Source organism: Necator americanus, chromosome V (genome assembly GCF_031761385.1).
Source record: "Necator americanus strain Aroian chromosome V, whole genome shotgun sequence".
Classification (NCBI taxonomy): Eukaryota; Metazoa; Nematoda; class Chromadorea; order Rhabditida; family Ancylostomatidae; genus Necator; species Necator americanus.
In genome coordinates, this window is record NC_087375.1 from 21,888,088 (window position 1) to 21,909,308 (window position 21,221).

General features: G+C 40.8%; 5 protein-coding genes across 10 annotated transcripts; 2 read left to right on the forward strand and 3 right to left on the reverse strand.

The window, feature by feature from the left end:
* Window positions 1-311: 311 nt before the first annotated feature.
* On the reverse strand, window positions 312-7,303 carry RB195_014800 (uncharacterized protein; the record flags this gene model as incomplete). 2 transcript variants are annotated; one of them, XM_064205212.1, is made up of 3 exons in its annotated part: window positions 312-327; window positions 5,545-5,588; window positions 6,239-7,303. In XM_064205212.1, the coding sequence occupies 3 exons, from the start codon at window positions 7,301-7,303 to the stop codon at window positions 312-314; spliced, it is 1,125 nt and encodes a 374-aa protein (XP_064061092.1). The 2 variants fall into 2 exon arrangements, with proteins under 2 accessions (XP_064061092.1, XP_064061093.1); XM_064205211.1 differs by lacking the exons at window positions 312-327; window positions 5,545-5,588 and having other exon boundaries at window positions 6,188-7,303.
* Window positions 7,304-7,627: 324 nt separating this feature from the next.
* Window positions 7,628-8,028, reverse strand: RB195_014801 (uncharacterized protein; the record flags this gene model as incomplete). Its single annotated transcript, XM_064205213.1, has 2 exons — window positions 7,628-7,935; window positions 8,010-8,028. 2 exons carry the CDS (start codon window positions 8,026-8,028, stop codon window positions 7,628-7,630), a joined length of 327 nt encoding a protein of 108 aa, XP_064061094.1.
* A 100-nt stretch (window positions 8,029-8,128) lies between these two features.
* RB195_014802 (uncharacterized protein) lies at window positions 8,129-9,121 on the reverse strand (the record flags this gene model as incomplete). The annotated part of the gene is made up of 1 exon (XM_064205214.1): window positions 8,129-9,121. One exon carries the CDS (start codon window positions 9,119-9,121, stop codon window positions 8,129-8,131), a length of 993 nt encoding a protein of 330 aa, XP_064061095.1.
* A 109-nt stretch (window positions 9,122-9,230) lies between these two features.
* RB195_014803 (uncharacterized protein) lies at window positions 9,231-9,476 on the forward strand (the record flags this gene model as incomplete). Its single annotated transcript, XM_064205215.1, has 1 exon — window positions 9,231-9,476. One exon carries the CDS (start codon window positions 9,231-9,233, stop codon window positions 9,474-9,476), a length of 246 nt encoding a protein of 81 aa, XP_064061096.1.
* Window positions 9,477-12,452: 2,976 nt separating this feature from the next.
* On the forward strand, window positions 12,453-16,273 carry RB195_014804 (uncharacterized protein; the record flags this gene model as incomplete). Of its 5 annotated transcripts, XM_064205218.1 has the most annotated exons (5): window positions 12,453-12,489; window positions 14,075-14,104; window positions 14,208-14,284; window positions 14,633-14,707; window positions 14,838-14,885. In XM_064205218.1, the coding sequence occupies 5 exons, from the start codon at window positions 12,453-12,455 to the stop codon at window positions 14,883-14,885; spliced, it is 267 nt and encodes an 88-aa protein (XP_064061097.1). The 5 variants fall into 5 exon arrangements, with proteins under 5 accessions (XP_064061097.1, XP_064061098.1, XP_064061099.1 ...); XM_064205217.1 differs by lacking the exons at window positions 12,453-12,489; window positions 14,075-14,104 and adding an exon at window positions 14,032-14,038; XM_064205216.1 differs by lacking the exons at window positions 12,453-12,489; window positions 14,075-14,104; window positions 14,208-14,284; window positions 14,838-14,885 and adding exons at window positions 15,720-15,895; window positions 15,961-16,122; window positions 16,182-16,273 and having other exon boundaries at window positions 14,664-14,707.
* Between the last annotated feature and the right edge of the window lie 4,948 nt (window positions 16,274-21,221).

The window sequence follows — 21,221 nt, forward strand, 5'->3', positions numbered from 1 at the left end:
AAGTTTATTTATCCTCACTGACAAATGACAACAACTAACTTAGCCTATCAAAGCCAACATACTTTCAAATGTGACGCAGTATTCAGTAGCAAATTATTCTGCTCTAACTGCAGAGGAGAAAGAGAAAGGAAAAATCATGCTTCGAATTATGTTTCCAAATTTCTACGGAATCGAAGCAATATATGTAGGTGTAAAATCAAGTCTGAATACTCTCCAAACTGACGAATTTAGGAAGAAGACCATAAATTTATCACTTCAATTCAATGATCATTAACTTTAAGCACGATGTCAATTGTAATTGTATTCTTGATTCATTTCCATTTTGTCCTGAATATAAATTTAAAAAAATATAATACTGAGAAGACTTTCTTATCAGCCTTACACTTATACGCGTAAGGAAGTTCCAGAAAGCAGTAAGACGGGTCTAGCAGCCTCGATTTGGTGTGCCGGCATCACTAGTTGTAATCAGCGGGTTTATTGATGGCACCAACACTACGCAGTAATTTAATATTGTTTTCCCAAAAAGTGAAGGATATGTCGTGAGCTGTGAGCGCTGCATTCAGTTTGTTCCGCACTAATATATGCCTTTGTATGTCTGCAGTAAAAACAGTAGCTAGCAGTTTATGTGATCTGACGTAGGATCCTTATCTTCAACAATCTTCAACAGTGCGATGAAGTTCTCCTCATTTCACGCTAGCACATTACTATACGTAAATTGATGGGAGAAAGGAGAGCATCGTTTAATAACACGAAAATTTCTTTTAAAATTGCAGCAGGAATGAAGGAGTATAAATGTGAAAGCAAGTTTGAATATTCTTTAATTGATACTGGTGTCTTTTGGCAAAACGTCTACAACGAGACACTGATGAAATCTTCCATCAATATCTCTTCGAAAAAGAGCGAAAGAAGCGGTGTTAAGAAAGAAACTATTTTAATTCTCGTGCAGAATTTTACAGGAAGTGGACTTGCTTTGGATTTTTATCGACCACTAAAAGCGAGCGAAGCAAGCACCACGAAAAGACTGACTCACTTCGATTCACAAACATTTGACGTTTACGAAGTCGCGTCTACCCTGTGCAGTGACTTGAAAGTGCTAACCGATGTAGCAGGTCAATGTTTTTATCCTCTCAGTGTCTGGTGCCTAATTATCCCCTGAACGATGAAAGATTTGGTTGGAAGTGGGCGGTTTCGAACCATCGATCGATCGTGCAGCCACAGCGGAACTTCCGACCACCGACTGCGCTATATTATAATGCATGATTTTGCTATGTGGTTTATGTTTATTGCTTCGTTCAGTTGCTCCTTATTGCTTTTTTGTGGTTAAGAAACACAAAATTTCGAGTGCTCCGCTTTTTCATGTCGTTGTGGAAAAATACTAAGATTAAACGTATGACAAACTCTAGCATTTATTATTTGTTCATCGTCTTTAAGTTCCTATACATCATCACGTTTTCGCCAGAAAGAAGTGACGAGGGGCGACAGAGGTTCCACGGCGTCTGTTAGATGCACGGATGCAAGAAAATAGTGAAGTGAGATGAGACGATTTCCACAACGTCAACTTTGCCTGTTAGCGACAAAAGACAGTAAGGCAGGCCCTACGGCGTAAAATTGGTTTGCCAGGAAGCAGTATTATGGAACGGGATGGACTGCCTGTATAGAGCTTCACGCGAATCTGCGCTTCCCTACTCCCCTATACTTCACCATAACTATGTTTCTTAGAACTTTTCTTCAGAAATTGGATCCAGCGAGCACCCATTTTAGCATTATTTTAGCATTCACGTCATTTTATGTCAGCACTTCGTCCTACCTTGATTTTTGTTAAGGACTACGAGAGAAGTGTCGACATTCTATCAAAGGAATATAGATGTAAAGTCGTCCGATTATTCTTTAAATGTAGAACTAACACCTTTAGCCAAAGGATGACGAATGACTTTCAACAATGCTTTGTCAAAAATAGCGAAAGGAACCGTTGTTAGCACAAAAACATATGTGATCCTGTGGCGGAGATTTACAAAAACTGCCGCTAGTTCAAATTTTCAAGTCTTTATTGACCAATGAAGGCTAGCGAAGCGAGCATCACAAGAAGTTCGAAGTCTGGCTTTAGCAGGACTGGTACAGAGAATAACGTGGGAAAAAGGATTAACTCTTGCATCAAGTGGTAAATGATTTGTGAGGAGAAGTCACCACAGAGTTGTTCGTTTACTAGAATTCGAAAAGCAATTAGAAGTAGGTTAGCTAGAATAAACAAAACAGACAACTACTCTGCTCTGATCAATAGCCAGTCTAGAAAAGCGAAGGAGTTTCTGGAAAGAAAAAGCACGGGATGGTTACGTCCGATTTATACATTAACTTCCGCAAAGTTGCCTGGTAGTTAGGTTGATGAAAAGTCCCTCTCTACCATCAAATTACAATGATTCATGTATGGTCTGCTCAACAAAGTGACGTGAACGGAATTCTTTCAAATACGTGAAGGCATTCCAGCAGATAACGCTTTTTCACTGCAATATTGCTGTGGTTGAAAGAGCTTGAAGGAAAAACGACTCTCCACGGATCCTTACGGACAAGAGGGAGCGTTTCTATGCTCCTATTTGAATGTGTGGAGAGAGTTATTGCAAGAAATTAGAGAAGTAAACGCAGGTCAAAACAAGATAACTTATTATTACAACAACGAACTTTTCTTCCTAAAAAAATTCAAAGTAACACTCATAAAGAGAGGTACGTTCTCTGTACTGATTTTTTTCAGCAGCTCCACCTATAGCACAGGTACATGAAAAACTGAGGATTCGTGAACGCGCCTTGATTCATCGAAAGAGGAAACAAGTTCCTGTGACATTTTCGACTCGTTCAAAGTCAGGCGATGTGTATGTTCTCAACTTCTGTCATTTGCTGCATTTAAAGTGGAGGTGCACATAGTTGAAATTCAGAAAGTTTCGCAACAAAAAGTCCACAACATACTCATAGTCGGTTTTTTTCATTCAACTATCCGAAAGGCACACAAGGGTAGGATTTTATTTTCAAAACAGGACTCCCAAAAAAAAATCATGTTTTCAACGAGAAAACCCAAAAGCTATCTAGATGGAACATCTCGAAGGATGCTAGGCAAAGAGCGGATGCTCACTTTAATTAGGGCCTAGAGCGAAAAAATCATTAGACGCGTGATTATTCGTTTAAATGAGGTGTGTGTGTGCGAAAGCACCAGCGCAAATGCAGTCACATCTAACCGCATTCGATCAAAATGATCTTGTTCGACGAGGGCAATGAAAATTGCTCAGAAAAAGAAAATTGCTGTCATAAGTTTACCTTAGTCGAGTTAGTTCCGAGGGGAAACCGAGTTCCGAGGAGGGTAAACAACTCCCTCCGGGAAATTTTGAAGAGGCAGAAAAAAATTGCAAATTTTTTGTACACTTCTTTGACTTCATACACCTGGCCATTTGAACAAAGATAATAGCTGTTTTTCTCATCACATTTCATTGATAGAAAGAAACTGGTGATCAAAAATGTTCATCCAGATGAGCGATGAACTTTCGAAAGAGTAAAGCAGTCCTGAATTGCTGAGCGGACGGGCTGAAGTTGCCAAAGACGCGTTGCGCACCAGACGAACACATTCGGGCAGAGAATATGTCTAAACTCGATACCTACAACACTGCAACTATCTGGCCATAAAAGATTCGGAGCCGATTTCACTCCTACATTCAACACTTTTTCCTGTAATTGCAGTCATTCCGTAAAGATACACACGTCTGGGAGAAGATGGTGCCTACTGTAGTCCGCATCAAAGAAAGAAAAAAGTTTCAAAAGGCCCCCACGCCATAAAACAGAAATAACCGCTTTCAAAATATTAACGTTTATTCAACGCAAATGAAATAAATAATTAGGCACTTTTATTTTGGATTATTTATAAGCGGAAAAATCGTTTTTGTATAACTTCACAACAAAGGTGTATTTTTTCGGTGGTTCGGTTTCTGAATTTATTCAAAAGTTTACTCTCTTAATTGCCGAAATTTTTAAGTAAGTGAGCAAAGTAAAGAATTCATTTTTTTTTCGAAAAGATGTGGTTCAGATTTGAAGAGCATTAACTTCTGAACCTCTCACAATTTGAACTCAGAGTGGCTGAGTTTGTTTCGTTTTATAGAAAACAAAAATATGCAGTTGAGGATCACGCCATGCCCATTGGCTAGCCTATCATGATCAGTCTGATCGCTGGTTAAATGTGGAGTCATCTGGAAGTCATCAAACACTAACTATATATTTTAAGTAGTCATGATGGGTGATGCGCGTTTCCCCTTTTCGCACTTTCTTTCTCCGATCCAGAGGAGATGCAGCGTACTGTTACTTTTACTAAATAAAAAAAGAAGTCGAAAAGGCATATGTTTGCTGAACGTTATCCTATACAAGATAAAAAATTCTAGAACAAGTAGAAATGCTCCTTATTCTACAATAGGATGCTTTCCTCAACGAGTTCTTCATGTATTTGAGAAGGATCCGAATATCGGTGACGCCAATCTTCCATGGTTAGCAGAGAGATTCCAATTTTATGTTAAATTTTTCAAATGAGAAATGAAAAATGGAAAAGGGCGCGATTTGCCGAACAGCAGTCTTGAGCGCACGAAATGGAAGGCAGCCATTACTGATTCGCGTGCCAGAAGTGAAGTGTGCTCGAAAGTATTCGTAGCGCTCTGCTTTTTTTTGCCATTGCAGGTCCAATATAAATGAGTAGCGCGCTTAATTTTTCGGCACAACAAAGTTTATTGTCTAGTTATTGGTCGTATATTTAGGTTCTTCTGAACAAAAAAGGGTTCTTAGGATAATCTCAGAGAAATTGCAAAAAAAGACCAATCCTCTCTATTGATCGCATGATCCAAGGAGGACGAGAAACAAACAGCAACGATACATGGAAAGAGCTTTGGCTGAGCTACTTTCCTCCAATCAGAAATGTTATTCTGTATTCTAGCGCAAGACGCACTGAATGAAGCACTCAGATATTCCACTCGAACATCCAGAACGTGTGTGGACAACCTCGAGAAGAGCACTGGGGAAAAACCCACATCTGGTCGTTTCAGTAATCGCTTTATGCAAAGAATTCTGAGTTGCACGAGTTGTAGAGGAGATTGGTAGTAAAGCAGCCTGCGGTTAAGTTCACGCGACTGCTTTCGAGAACTGAAATGAAAGCGGGATAATCGCCCCAGAACAAAGTCAGCAGAAAAACAACACAATATATTCATGAAAATTATGCAGGGTCTACGAGGTGGAAAAACAGTGTTGTTAACAACAGACGAGCGATTTCTTGCGAAAATCAACAGACAGTAAATTAAAATCTTTTCAGCGCTCACGGAAGGTAGAAGCCGGTGGCAAAAGTGATGAAATTAAATGCATTAAATTAACAAAAGAATTTAAAGTCTGACCTAAATATCTTTCTCGTGAAGCAATGATCTTTGAGATAACTATTTCTCTTTTGGCTTTACAATTATTTATCCATTCAACGTTCGATAAAATTGAAGCACAAACGAAAAAAATTCATTTGTATACAGGAGCTGTTGCACTCACCTGGCAATGATTAACTTCGGCACATAATACCCCAATGGTCGAACCTGATGAAATAACACAATATCTGGTATATACATATAAAATATCGCAATATTGCTGTGTATATGTGTATGGTTAAAATTTCGTTGAAATCAATGAAATCACTGTATTCGCCTCAGTAGAAGTTGCTCCAGTGGACAAAAACGCGGACACGACAGCCAAACACGCCCATGTGTAACACACTTTTCTCAATTTAATATACTAGTTATTGGATAAGAAATCTTCCTTCCTAGGAGGACTTCGTCAGGGCTTGTAAGCTTTTTGTTTTCCTGAAAATATAAGTCGTAGAGCAAAGAAGCGCACAACTCACATGTGCTTATTTTTAAAAATACTGCACGAACATAGTGCCGATCGTCGTGAAAAATAGAGAGCTGCTTAATGCTAGGTGCTAGCACGATGTGAAGACACTTTTCGAGACAGCAAGATCCTATTACAGTCGTGCGATTATCACAAGAAAAGCATTTGACGAATAACTGTGGCTGTAGTATGCGGTGCTGCACTGTGTGGGACATGCATGTGTCTTCCTTCAGTTTCTTATTACTAGAACAAAACGCCACTCGTACTTTACTTAGCTTACTTACTTAGATGCTTGGATGGCCCGTCTTCACTGGACGTGCGGGCCCCAGCATCTCTTCCACTCGTTTCGTTCCCTCACCATTGTCATCCAAGATGTTCTCAAGCTTCGTGAGTGACGTTGACGAGGTCCTTGAGCCGTATCCAGCTGAGCTCTCAGCTGGTCCATCCGTGTAGCGAACACGTCACCCCATCTCGTTGGCGGTCTCCCTCGAGGGCGTTTAGCATCTTTTGGTATCCACTCTAGCGTTCTTTTAGTCCATCTATCGTCGATTCTTCTCATGATGTGACCGGCCCATCTATGTTTTGCTTTCGATACATATTCCGCAGGGTCGCGAAGACGGGAAATTCCTCTTAAGTCGGAGCTACGAAGACCGGCAAGGTGTTGTGTGCGCCGGTTAAACTTCAGGAGACATCTTTCAAGGGTTCTGTGGGTAGTAAGCAACTTTCTAGACGTGGGAGCAGTGTCTGTCCACGTCTCCGCTGCGTAACAGGGCGCTGGAAGAATTGTCGAGCCGAACAGATGGGCACGAAGATCATGGTCCGTCAGTTGGTCCGTAGCTTCATTGACGGCTGCGAATGCTGCCCATGCTGCTCTCATTCTTCTATTCAGTTCTTCCTTCAAGTCGTTTTCCATGTTCATAGAATGTCCGCGGTATACGTATGACGGAGTTTCCACGATTTGGGAGCCTTCAAATCGTACTCCTCCGTCCTCGCAGTGGGCGTTCTTCATGAACTGTGCCTTCTTTCTGTTTATTCGTAGTCCTATTCTCTTCCCTGCTTCGTTCAATTCGTTGAGCATCGTTTCTGCTTCATTGGTACTGCTCGAAAAGAGAACGATGTCGTCCGCGAAACGAAGGTTCGAAAGAAATCTTCCATCAACACGTATGCTCCTTTCTTCCCAGGATAGTGATTTCATTATCCATTGCAATGCAGCCGTGAACAGCTTCTGCGATATAGTATCGCCTTGTCGTACCCCCTTTCCAATGAGTATGGTGAGAGGGCGGTGGAAAAGCTGTATCCTAGTCGTGCATCGTTCGTAGCAATTGGCTAATGTCCTCATATACGACGCGTCCACACCTTGATCGACCAGCGCTGACAGTATTGCATTCGTTTCTATTGCATTCGCTGTCAAAGGCTTTCTCATAGTCGACGAAGGTTAGAACAAGGGGCAGGCGGTATTCCCGGCAAACCTCTATGACCTTCGACAAGGTCTGGATGTGGTCCAAGTAGCTGAACCTCTGGCGGAATCCAGCTTGTTCTTGAGGCTGGGCTTCATCCAGCGTCCTAGATATGCGTGTGAGGATGATCTTGGTAAATATTTTGTACAACACGCTCAGCAAGCATATCGGACAGTAGTTCCGAAGGTCCTCTCGGTCACCTTTCTTATGGATAAGAACGGTTCGCGAGATCTTCCACTGGTCTGGGATCCTCTCTTTCTGAAGATAGGATGTCATGTGCGCTGCTGAGATTACATGAAGCGGATGGCTGCTGATATAAAATCAGGTCCGGGGGCTGTGCCAGGTTTCATGCTCTTGATAGCGACTCGTACTTCCGAAGGGAGAATCCGTGGTGGAGCTTCGCCAGTGGGGATGATTGGGCTTGACACAGGAGTTGATGAACCGAAAAGGTTCGAGTAGAACCCCTCCGTAATGATTTCCATCTCACGACGAGAAGACGGGCGAGTCCCGTCTTCGCTCAGCAAGGCTGCTAGCGGAATATTATATTCGCGGAGATCCCTGCGGCACTTCTTTAGACTCGTTCTTCTTTGTGCTGCTTCTAGAATCTTCTTCTGCCTGTACTTCAAAAGATCTTCCTGCAACGCTTTTCTGCAGCTAGTGTTTGCTACTAACCGCTCAATGTGCGATGCATTCTGATCAAGCCTCAAAGCCGTTCTTCTTTCCAACAATTCCTTGGTTTTCTTCGAAATTCGATCCAAGTTTGTAGTGCACGGCTTCGAGGCACGTTCAGCTCAGGCTCGTAATCCTCTGAGCAGCATCTCGTAGTCCACGTTTGGGTCTTCCTCGATGTGCCAGTCACCTTGGGACAAGGAGTTCTCGAGTATGCAATCGTCGTAGACGACTTCTTTTCTCCTTCGTTGCCGATAGCAGATGTTCTTTTCCATCGTGTGGCTAAGTCGTATTTTCGCACGAAGGAGACGGTGATCAGAACCACTACAAAAGGATGGTACTACTGACACGTCAAGTAGACACCACCTCCGGTTGGTGAGTATGTGGTCGATCTCCGCACAAGTCGTGCCATTGGGCGATTCCCACGTCCACCGACGATGATCTTTTTCCATGAAAAGAGAGTTCCCATGAAAGGGGCGAGCGGCAGACAACAGCCCGGCGAGACGATTGCCATTTTCATTCCGGTTCCCTAGTCCAAATTTTCCAATCCTATATTCCTCTTCTGTGGCCTTTCCTAGTTTTACGTTGAAGTCTCCGATAACGAATTTGTAGAAGGACTTCTCGTTGCGGACTACTTCCTCCAGCTCCTCGTAAAACGCGTCCAATTCGGATTCATCAGCTGCTGATGTTGGTGAATAGCAGTTGATGATACTGATGGATTTTTGGCGCAGAGGGCGGAGCCGAAGAATGGCCAGACGAGGTGACAGGATCTCGTGAGAATCGACGAGATGGACGACAGATGGGTGCACAACAAAACCAACACCGCCTACATTTCGCGACGGAAACTTCTCTCCACGAATGACGAGTGTACCGTCATTCATCTGTCGTACGTCGCTCCTTCTGCACTTGGTCTCCTGCAGAGCAATCACGTGAAATTTGATGCGCTCTGCAGCTCCGAGAAGGGCATGCAGGCCAGCGTCTGTGGAAACTGTTCTCGCGTTGTAAGTACACAGTCTGAGACAGTCTCCACGGCGAGTCGTGCGCGTGTCGCCTTGATCCAGAATCAATGACGTCCTGAGCAACCTGAGATTTGATCGCCTCTCACCGGTCGCCATACCGTCCGACGTCTGAGACGGCAGGGCCCAGTGTGTATGTAGTAGTAGTATGTAGTATGTATGTAGTATGCTGGAGTGGCAAGAAGACTTTTCCCCAAACTAAGCAGCCATGCCGAGCTTAGCTTTCACCACAGGTCGTCGCCCAACCTATATGGATCAGGGAGCCACCTTGAGACATTTTGCCAAGACGGTGGTGAATCTTAGCAGTGGTTTACTCTTAGCTAGGCTTCCGATTCCGAGAAGTCGGGATGTCGGATGTGTCGAACTCCTTCTCAGCTTGAGAGACCCTGCCGGAGGACGAACCTCCGCTGTGCATCGCAGTTCGACGCCCAGTGTCACCTCCACGCCACTATGAGGCGGTAAACCGTTGTGGAGGTTTCGCACTTTTACTGTATAGATTCGACAAAAGCACCCCTTACATATTGTCATTAAACGAATTAGAACTTCCCGCTCATGCTGGTTTGGACAACTTCTTCTCCATAGTTGAAATCATATGTCTGCATGCTACTCGGTAAAATTAGTGGCAAGTACTTACTAAGGTGTTCTGTACAATTTTAGGCGAAGTTAGGTTTTGAGTCTGCCTTAAGTCAGAAATGCAGGAAAGTTTTATTTTTCAAGAAGGAGAAATTTTCAGAAGAAATTGTTAGGAGCCTAAGACACTGCGATTGTCAGATCCAAGGAGGAAGAAATTTTCCTAACCTCGGTCACTAATAGGTTACCTGTAGTGAATTTAAATAAAGGATTCAGAAAGTACCTCTTCTTAGAATTCTGCTCTTCTATTAAGGGCTGCTAAAGGCTGACTCTCTCAGAATTAAGGATGAAAATTGGGAAAAAGACGATATTTTTAGATCTCGTTCATTTATGGGACAGAAATGGTTTTATGAGTAGTTCAATTGGCAGCTCAAGATCCGTAGGTGTTGAGTTGAGCAACGAAGAAAGACAAAAAGCATACACCACCATAGGAGACAGGCCTAACTTGTGGATTGGTTTGCAAGTAACGGAAATCTACTTCACGGTCCTCCAATTTCTGTATCGGTGACGTAGCTTTGCTTTCGAGCCTATTAGTAAGTGTTATCGACCAAATGTGCTTCAGAAATTCGCCCTTACAGTGAATTCGTTGGCGCATGGCTAATATTTCATGACGAAAACGATCTCGTTTCGTGTGCGGAAGATCAACGGAGAGTTCTCCAGCAATAGCTTTATATTCCCTTCACAGCATGCAACATTAGACCTGATTCCAACAGAACTAGCACTGATCCAAAATTTAAAGACAACAGCTATCACAGAACATAAGCACCGATGTGAGACGAAATCACTCACTAAGTGACACCTAGCACACAAGGCATTGCGCGCGGAAACAAGAGGCTGAGAAAAACGAAGGATAGTGCTAGTGCCACACATTAGTCGTCAGTCGAATATCTGTGTGTATTGCCGAAGAAGACACACTAAAAAGAAATAAAATGGATGTAGGTAGCTTTGCTTCTACATATTTCTGCTTGACGACTAGAAACACATCGACAAACTGATCAGATTTGGAAAGCACACATCTTATTCTATAAACGAACATACATGTATATATATATATATATATATATGTATGTATGTATGTATGTATGTATGTATGTATGTATGTATGTATGTATGTATGTATGTATGTATGTATGTATGTATGTATGTATGTATGTATGTATGTATGTATGTATGTATGTATGTATGTATGTATGTATGTATGTATGTATGTATGTATGTATGTATGTATGTATGTATGTATGTATGTATGTATGTATGTATGTATGTATGTATGTATGTATGTAGTATGTATGTATGTATGTATGTATGTATGTATGTATGTATGTATGTATGTATGTATGTATGTATGTATGTATGTATGTATGTATGTATGTATGTATGTATGTATGTATGTATGTATGTATGTATGTATGTATGTATGTATGTATGTATGTATGTATGTATGTATGTATGTATGTATGTATGTATGTATGTATGTATGTATGTATGTATGTATGTATGTATGTATGTATGTATGTATGTATGTATGTATGTATGTATGTATGTATGTATGTATGTATGTATGTATGTATGTATGTATGTATGTATGTATGTATGTATGTATGTATGTATGTATGTATGTATGTATGTATGTATGTATGTATGTATGTATGTATGTATGTATGTATGTATGTATGTATGTATGTATGTATGTATGTATGTATGTATGTATGTATGTATGTATGTATGTATGTATGTATGTATGTATGTATGTATGTATGTATGTATGTATGTATGTATGTATGTATGTATGTATGTATGTATGTATGTATGTATGTATGTATGTATGTATGTATGTATGTATGTATGTATGTATGTATGTATGTATGTGTACGAAAATACTCCACAATGATGCAAAACATTGTACCGGTGAGGTGCCGAACTATCGCGATGCACCTGATAGGCGAGCTCTCTACCTCTTCACCATTGTCCAAACTTGTTATTTATATAAGCTGTTGTTGCTTTGATAAGGCAAGTTAGTTTCTCTTATATGTTAGTGAGGATAAATAAATTTCCATGTGAATGTATACATCCCAATTTGCAAACTATCATGCTGTATAATAACGTGTTTATTCTGTCTGTCACGTGTGTGCATCTGCGTATGTGTGTGTCTCGGTCAAGAATTTCTAAAAAGAGAGTGAGGCGAATACTATGGCGTCGGTTTGGTGCGTTGGAGCCTCAACGCGGTAAAATTGAGTGAGACGGGTATTACGGTGTCGAATTCCCCGGAGAGAGATTGCTGTAAAATGGGGTGGTAGGGGTCCCACGCGGTTGAAATGGTGCGCCGGTGCCAGAAAGCTATACAGTGAGGTTCTACTGTGTTGGATTGGTGCATGCGAGTCCCAACGCAATAGAATGGGTTTCTATGGTTCCTTCACACGTCTCTTTCCCAGTATGTCTCCATGATGCTGCTAACATCCTTTCTTCAAAAAGAGGAAACGCATGTGCGAACGGCTGCCTAAATACAACACATAGTAGCCAACAGTTTACGCGATCTTACGTGGAATGTTATTTTGGTCACTATGATAGCGATATTCACGTCATTCCATGTTAGCACATCATTACTTGCTAGTAGTTGAGGATGGAGGAAACTCATACTTCGAATAAAAGGATAAAGGATAAAGTTTTCAGGGTCGTTTGAGGTTCACGAACGTGTAACTGGCTTATACAATGACTTGCGGGGGCTACCCGATGTGTCAAGTCAATGTTATTATCCTCCCAGACGGGTGCGTGTAAAGAGGGTCCCAGCGGAATTTCGAGCATGCCCCGGTCATGCCTCGTCAGAGCAATCAGCGATGGTGCGTATCCTAAAGATATTCACTTTCGTTAGCATCTAAATAGCTGACTCTGCTTACCTACCACTAATCATACGCTGCATCACCGGCGAGGATATAATTCACTCAATTTAGTAATCGCACCAGAAGCAAGAGAAATCCTCACGTAAAAAATGAGATAAGGATGTACCTAATAGCTTCAAATTACGTGCACAAAATTTTTCGTTAAAACGAAAAATTCCAGCTTTCGAAAGTAATGGTAATGAGAACTATCGTTATCCTGTAACTCGCAAGCTTTTTTGTAGCCTAATTTATTTCTGGGCAGAGGAACCTTCTGTATCTCTGACTTCTTGGAACTTACAGGAAGAAAAAGAGTTCAAATTTCGTAAGATTTCTAGACTTTCTGAAGGAGATATAAAGACAAACTCACTCCCTTTCTTTATTAGAACACCATTCAAAATCCCACGTACTTCTATCTAGCACTATTATTTTTTGACTTATTCGGTGATTTCGACAGCTCATACCACTCTTCTTTGCATATTTTCTTGTAACTCCGCAGTTTTCTGCGTCTCTGTGGCTAGAAGAATATTTAAGACGGTTGTCTGCGTCTTCATGAACTACTGGAGCGTGACCTCTTCGAGGTATGCTCGCGTATCCGCCGGCATATCCACTGGGCACATTATGTCTCGGAGGCATTCGCGGAGAATCCGCCGGGACCCTCTTTGCCGTTCCCCCTCCCAGACGAGTCTGGTACCAATTTATCGACCCCGGAGGGATGAAGGGCTTGGTGAACACTAGGGCGGATTCGAACTTCCGATTGATCGTGCAGGAAGCCGAACCTTTAACCGCAACACTGCACCCACCCCATGCTTCGAATAATGTTTCAAAATTGTGGAGTTTTGAGAGAAACGTGGATGTAAAATTAAGCTGGAGTGCTCACCAAATGTAGAATAGAATAGAATAAATATAGTAAAATAAAATAGTAAATAAATATAGTAAAAGAATAAATATAGAATAGAAACTTTTGGGTAAAAAAATTGAAGAAACCGTTGATAAAGAAAAGCAATTTTATTTTCCAAAGAAAAAAATGTCGCTATTGTTATTTTTTATTGATCGGTGAAGGCGAGCGAAGCGAACACCAAAATAAGCCTGAAGTCCGGCTTTAGCCGAACGTTCAGGCTGATAATAAACCAAATGTAAAACAAAAGAAATCGTCTCTGAGTCCAATTGCACTTTGTGGTGCTCTTCAATCTATCAGAAAAGATCACTCATTCATAAAAACTTAAAAACTCGAATGTGTTTTCTAATGCAGTCGATGTCGGTCCCAAAGTGAACTACCAGGTGCTCAAACAGTTAAAAATGCTGATAAAATAGAAATATTAAATAATCTACATCCTATTTTTTAGATACTCTTACTTCGGCAGTTAATTCTTTTTAGTAACGTTGCACAGTTGCTAAGACCACAGATAATGTGCTTCTTTGTCTGTGCTGTTCAACATACTTCAACTGCTTTCAACATGCTGAACATCATCCAACTTCGAAGCTCATTTTAAATGTGTATTCGGGATGAGAGGTGAGCCATTGGTCTTCAGAATAAGTACTATTTAAGTGAACGTGGACGGAGTTCAATTCTTAGAAGGTGATTTTTTTGCTTGTGGTTCATCCCTCAAAAAGATGCTGGACATATTTTCAATTTTCTGAACATAAGTGAAGCAGAAGAGAAACATTATCGCGTCCTTCAGGCTCTCAGATCATCGATGGACTGGTGGCAACACTTATCGTTTTCCTCCCAACCGTATTTTACGCCCGAATGTTAGAAGTGAGTTTTAATGAATTTTTTATTCTCTCATCTTGAAAACTAACTTCGTATAGGCGACCCTAAACAAAGAATATGAAAAAATTCCTCCAACTTCATTCTATTCTCAGTACACCTGATCGAAATTATCTAAATCCCCTGGATAACACTTTCCGAGAATCTCCAATTGGGAAAAGACGAGTGATTTGTAAGAGGGAGGAGGTTATGCCTTCCCTTACAAGAAGCTGATCACGCAAAATAGAAACGAGCAACTACAATTAGAGCTTTGTTTACTCTTTTCTATCACTGAGAATCTAGCTATTTCCTTACCTGGTGAAAATTTCCAACTCAGCAAAAGTTTTCCACTTGCAGCGCCATACCTCATTTGAGGAGGACCTCTCCAATGGCAACCACATACCATATGATTGCGCAGCGTCGACCTCGAAGGTGCGTTCGGTAGCAAAAAAAATTCAGAAGAATACATTGCTTAAAATTAAATAAGAGGAAAAAGTCCTACTGTGAAATAGGATTCATCGTAAGGAGTTCTCAAAAAAGAGCCCACCTTACATTTTTCTAGGACGTGCAGTACGAGTACTTTCTCAGTGTCCTACCGGATTACTTGTGAGGTCCAAAGTGAGAGTGAAAAAAATTTGATCTGTACCATGACTTTCTGAATGATTGCACTACAGCTGCTTGTGGAAAATAAAGTGCTATTTAAAGAAGGCATTCGATGTATCTGTCATCATCTTACCACTAAAAATTTCTTTGAAGCTAATAATAATAATAACTAAACTTAATACTGCTGTATTTTTCACAGTATTAAGTGCTCTAATATCTTCTCAACCGACTTTGATAGCCACTTAAGGAGTAGGATAACAAGTGCTTAGGATAATCGTAACGAAGACGCAACCGTGATTGCAAAGAGAAAGAAATTAATGTTTGCTGAAAGCCTTAAACCCTACGCTTGACTGCTTTGTCCAGAAGTTAACAAATATGCAATAAGTACATCAAAACATTATTCAACCTAATTCAAAGTTGCACATTGGATGGATTTCGTACAAATGGGAAACTTACAATAGCTAAATACTTCTCGGATTTATTCGTTTAAATTTCAACCAACATGATCTTCTTTATTTGCCTCTAGCTTTATTTTTGTATGTATTGTGTGTGCTTATTTCATTTACTTACTTATCTGCTTTTTCTCTACTTGTTAGTAATCTCATCAATATACATATCGTTCGAACTCATTTGTTTCTTGCAAACTGTCTCACAATGACATTATGCCCCTCGAAGAGGGTTCGAGTAGAATTTTCACCCTACATGCTTCAAAGTATATGAAACGTCCGCAATATTATGAGTAATATTTTGATTTGGTAACTTTGATCGGTGCTTCCCACTATTTTAACTATTTTTGATTTTGTTTACTTATGCTAATCACGGTGACCACTGAAACGTCCAGGATTCGGGCTGTTCAAAGAGAACCCAACAAACAATGCATATTCGAATGCGCTATCCTGCAGTATAAAGGGACATGCCGTAGCCTTACGCAGAAAAAAAAAATGCAAAAGGCGATTCTCTTCTTCTCCCTCTTTGTCGCCTCTTCCGGAATGGATTATGCTGGTGATGCTAATCAGGGTATTCCTGCAATGCCAGTGGTATGCTTTTCTTTCTAGCGCTCATATAAAAACACTTTATTGAAGAAACATATTGGTTCGAGGAAAACTCCGGTGATAACGCCAAGCAAAATCTCGAAATTATGGACACCGAAATCACGTTGACCGATCGTAATTCCCAAGAAGAGGGGGACACAGCGGGATCCAATGGAGACATAGTTATACGAGCGAAACGATACTGTGGATACGGTACATTCGATGTGGAGCTACTGTAGTAATTAGTCGTAAACTAAAAAGTTTATTTTTAGGCTGCTGTGGAGGATGTATGAATTGTAACTGTGCAACGATGGCTCCTGTGACTTACGCACCATGTGGATGTTGTGGCTGTGGATATGGATAACTTCAACGAAGAAGTCGGGAAGTAGTATCTGGAAATAGTATCTATCCGTGTCTGTACATTGCCGTGGTGTCAATTGTAACATAAGACTTTCCAGTAAAAATTCTCTTCATGGCTGAAAATGTTCGATTAAATGGTGTTTGAAGACAAGCCAAGGTCAAGCGTGGTGATGGGACACGACGCTCTCGAACTCGACCCTCCCCCTTCTTTTCCTCTTCTTCTCCTCTTCCCCTGGCGTTTTCGGTTGCTTTCAAATTAAATACATTGGAAATTTCGTGTATTTCGAAAAACCAAAATCGAAAATTAGCCGAAGAGTAGATGGCAAGTGAAAGAATCGGTAGCTGACAGAAGTGAATAAACACAAAGTAGCAGAAGAATCAGATTTGTTGAAACGTTGAAATATTGGTATCATATCAAAATATATTCTATTCTATTCCTTTTGAAATCAATGAAATATTTTTAAATACTGATTACAGCATATAATGCATTAAAAAAGAGATGAGTTGGGTGCATAGATCGAATTAAAGAAGAACGACAAAGAAAGACAAAAAAAAAACATTCTATTCCTATAATATGACGATGGAACGTCACATGTTCGATATCCCTCTGAGTCAAATTTCTGTAGAGTTAGAAACTTGAAATCACTTCTAAAAGATGAAGAATTTAATTCTGTGTGGTTTTCAGCAGTTTAAAAGTGGGTTTATTGGAATTTAATGACCAAAAAAGCTCAAATTCTGTGCACACGCACATATCATGTCATATAAAAAAAGTCAACCTGTTTTTTCCACCTCCTACTTTTGGAATTTTGATGGGAGGAAGGTGGGAAAAATGACATTTTTTCTTTCTTTGTCCCATGAATTTTATTCAAGATCACACAGCAAAAATTGGGATTTTGGCATGTTTTGCCCTTCCAGTAAAGTGGTTTTGAAAAATCGCCCATATATTATATAGAGGGACTAAGGAAACCTCTCTGTGCAAATGTTCTTCTATCGGTACTGTCTGTTTGTCTTTCAAAGCTTAGATGGAAGAAATCCAAAGGAAGTCGTAAAATTTTGATTAGATTTTGTTCTATCAAAAATCCAGAAAGACTAAAAAGATAAAAAAGGTAAAGGGAGGTAAAAAAACAGACTCTTTTTTGAGGCAAACCTTCTTTTCCGAAAAACTACATAAAATTTTTCTTTTGGTCCTCTTATGAAGAAGTTATTCGCGTTTTTTTTATTTATTTATTTATTTTTATTCTTTTATTCGCGATTCTCAGACCTAACAATGAACAGTGCACAGAAACTGAGCTGAGAAACTTTTGTGCTCCTTAAACTCCAAAATCCACTTCTAAACTCTTGACAACTATGTATAATTAAAATCTCCATCCTTTAAAAGTGGTTTTAGGTTCCTTTCTGATTGGTAAAAGTTTGACACAGCGAGGTGTCGAAGCTGCGTCGTCGAACCCAATCACACAAACACACATATATATACATACTTACATACATACATACATACATACATACGTACATACATACATACATATATATATATATATACACACACACACACACACACACACACACACACACACACACACACACACACACACACACACACACACACACACACACACACACACACACACACACACACACACACACACACACACACACACACACACACACACACACACACACACACACACACACACACACACACACACACACACACACACACACACACACACACACACACACACACACACACGCATTAAAGATGATCTCCTGCTCTATAGACAAGACAGCGAACAAAAATGCATATTTCATTATGCATGATTGTTTTTTTCTTCGAAATCATCATCAAGCACCTCTTATGATTTATGGGATGGCAGCATGCCTTTGCATGCCAGCTGACAATGATGCCATTATTGTGAGCTGCAAAGCGTGTGTTATCAATCAACATAAAACACTGTCGGCGCTGATTCAAAACAATGATTCTTCCTTTGCCGTTTTCCAGCTGTCGGTAAACAGATAAAAGTTTCGCTGTCATTAGGATTATATATAACTGTAAAACGAGATACCTGATAGTTCCAAACTCCTCAGCGTTACTGGTCTTTTCTAGATCAATTGCCGTAATTTCGTTCTTGTTTGTATTGGATCGTCCGCGAAAATTTATCTTCGATTGCTCCATTCTTACTTTTCTCTGTTCAATTCTCTTTTTAGACTGGTACCTGCTCGCGGTGGTTTTACTTTCACTATACACAAACTGGCATCCGATGTACATCCGATGTACATTCTAGGAGCGTGTGAGGCATATAACGTACAGTGTTAAATGGCGATGGTTTCCAAAATATTCTTAGAGGTGCTACAGTCCAGCATACTGCCAAAGCCACCTTGGTAGGTGAAATGCCTGAAGAGAACATGACAAGAAACATAAGTCTCGTATTCTCGAACTGCCGGTTGCTGTCTAATGAACTCCAACAAGCCGCTCTGTACAGTCTACAGCGATATTTGCAGCACGAAACGTACTATCTTATCATAGTATCGAAAACCTTTCATTTGCTACGGCGAAAACAACGACAACAACAACATGATGTACATCGAAAATGGTATCATCCCATAAGCAACAGACGGAGAACTCAAATTGTCTGGTAGACCTTTGCGAGCAGATGAAATTCACCTCTGCTTCCATTTTTAGGAGGAATCATCAACGCTATTAGTTTACCCGGCAGCAGTCAACCCTTATAACATTTGAAAGCAGCGCCAGCGGAAACATCAACTCTTAAACTTCAGCCCGTTCTGACAATAAAGATCCCTCTGTTGGAAATCGGAGAACTCTTGGAGTTCTTCATCAACCGAAGCTCGGGTAAGTGCTGTCTCAAAGACGATGAATGCAGAAAAATGTCACTCCAACGGGTGTCGATCAGCGATGGAGTATGGTGAAACGAGTGAATATGTTCAAGAACGAAGCATGTCGCGTTTCAAGTAAGTCACACCACTCATCATAATTACGAATGGAAGTTAAAATGAAGACAAGTAATTATTGGAGTTTCCTACCACCAAGGTAGCTTTTGCACTACTCTAAACTCAACTCTTCTCAACTATGTTATATTCCTTTTCCTGCAGAGTGTCTTGTTCGATTAATATACTTCTTGCTTAAGTTATCTCTAGCAGAAACTCGAAGATATTCAAAAATGGGCTATCCAAATGGAATGTCCTTAAAGAGATCACCCTACGAATCTGGGGTATTCAGTATCGTAGATTATGAGGAGGAGGGTGATTCCATCCATTTTTTTTCCTAATTGCCGTAGAAAGCGACCCGGAAGATGCGGCACATGCACAGAGCTGGCTCGCCCTAATCGAACTCGTTGCAGAAATTAGCGCCCCGAAACGTCCGAAACCGCATCTCCCGGGCCGTTTTTTACGGCACTTAGGAAGAAATGGACGGAATCACCTCATCCCCATAATCTACGACCCCGTATAGACATAACCCACCTGAAACCCGCGCCACCCCAGATTCGTAAGGTGTCGTAAGATGCCTTTCATATTCCAGACATCATCGAGGCCTCAGACACCGCAACCGAGTTCCTTCTCTAGCAACGACAGCAATAAGTCTTGGTCGATTCGTCTTTGTAGCTCACAGTTCTAGTTCCTTTTTTCTTTCTGCTGTTCTTTTATGACACCAGCAATCTGGGATTCTGCTTTGATATGCCCTTCTTCAAGCCCGTCCCTACAAATGGTCCTTATTCTTTCTTAGCGGTAGTTGGCCGTTCGAGGCTAGCAAAATTAGCGCCCTTTCCACTCGAGGTCCTCCACCTGTTCGCACAGGGACTCTAACGGACTTGTCCGTTGTGAGTTAAGTTGGTCACGGAAACCCTGGTTGCCGTTCATTTGTAGCGTTCTGGGTAATAGAAAAAGATCTCGCGTGACGATTTCGATGCCATGGAGAGCTAACCCTTCTGTATATAACTTTGCTGAAAATATAGTAAGCTCTGCTCTTTTTTGCTTCCGTTTTCTGTTTTATGGCACACCTGCGGGTATTTTAAAATAAATAATCCTCTCCTTAATTAAATGAATGAAATGATTTTAACTCGAACATTACCAGATGGAGGAGTCGAGTTAAATGTAACTTTCAAAGGAAATTTCCGATGTTGCCCTCTTTCCACTACTTGCTAACGTTTGGAAGTTATTTTGCAACCATCTCAATGAAAATGAACCCTGCAAATGCACCAAATGAAGACAGGGGAACTACTTCATCCGACAAAGCAAAGTTAATATGCACAGGATTACTTAAAATCTTAAATGTCGTCACTGATCGTGCAGAGCCCTAACAATGTTTCTGTTCGCCATTCTCCTTACTATCACCAACCAAAAGTTAGAGGTATCCGCTTGTGTTGATCACACATGATCCACTTGTGGTGCACACAAATCAGCTTGCTTCTTAGGGAGTGCTCCTCAAATGCGTCTTGTATCTCCTGGGATCCACTTCAATGTTCTTTAAATCCATCCATCGACGAGAGATCCTCTCGCAATTGGATCAGTTTGTCCACGTTTGGCTATATATATATATTTCTATTGAATACATATTGGTTTTAAAAACATGTAGTGAGTGTTTTTAAGCCTTTAAGCGCGTATAGAAATAGAAAAATAATAGAAAAAAGTGTTCGCATACACGACTGGATAAAAAGTTGATCGTCTACAAGACACTAGTGTTCTGATTTTCTCCAGTTTCATTGATTCCTGCTCTTTCTAGTATTTAATTGGAGTGCCGAGTGAGCAAAGTGGGGCACATTGGACACCGTCGGTTCAGCATGTACTCGTGGCAACAAGGCCGCAGAAGCTGAGATTGACGCGGTATAGGGAGACAGAGCAATGCCCGAGCGCCGAAGTGGTGGATGCAGTTGGTCTTTGCATTCTAAAAAGAGAACTTTGAGTTTAGATCAATCAATCGACAAGTCATGTCACGGCAA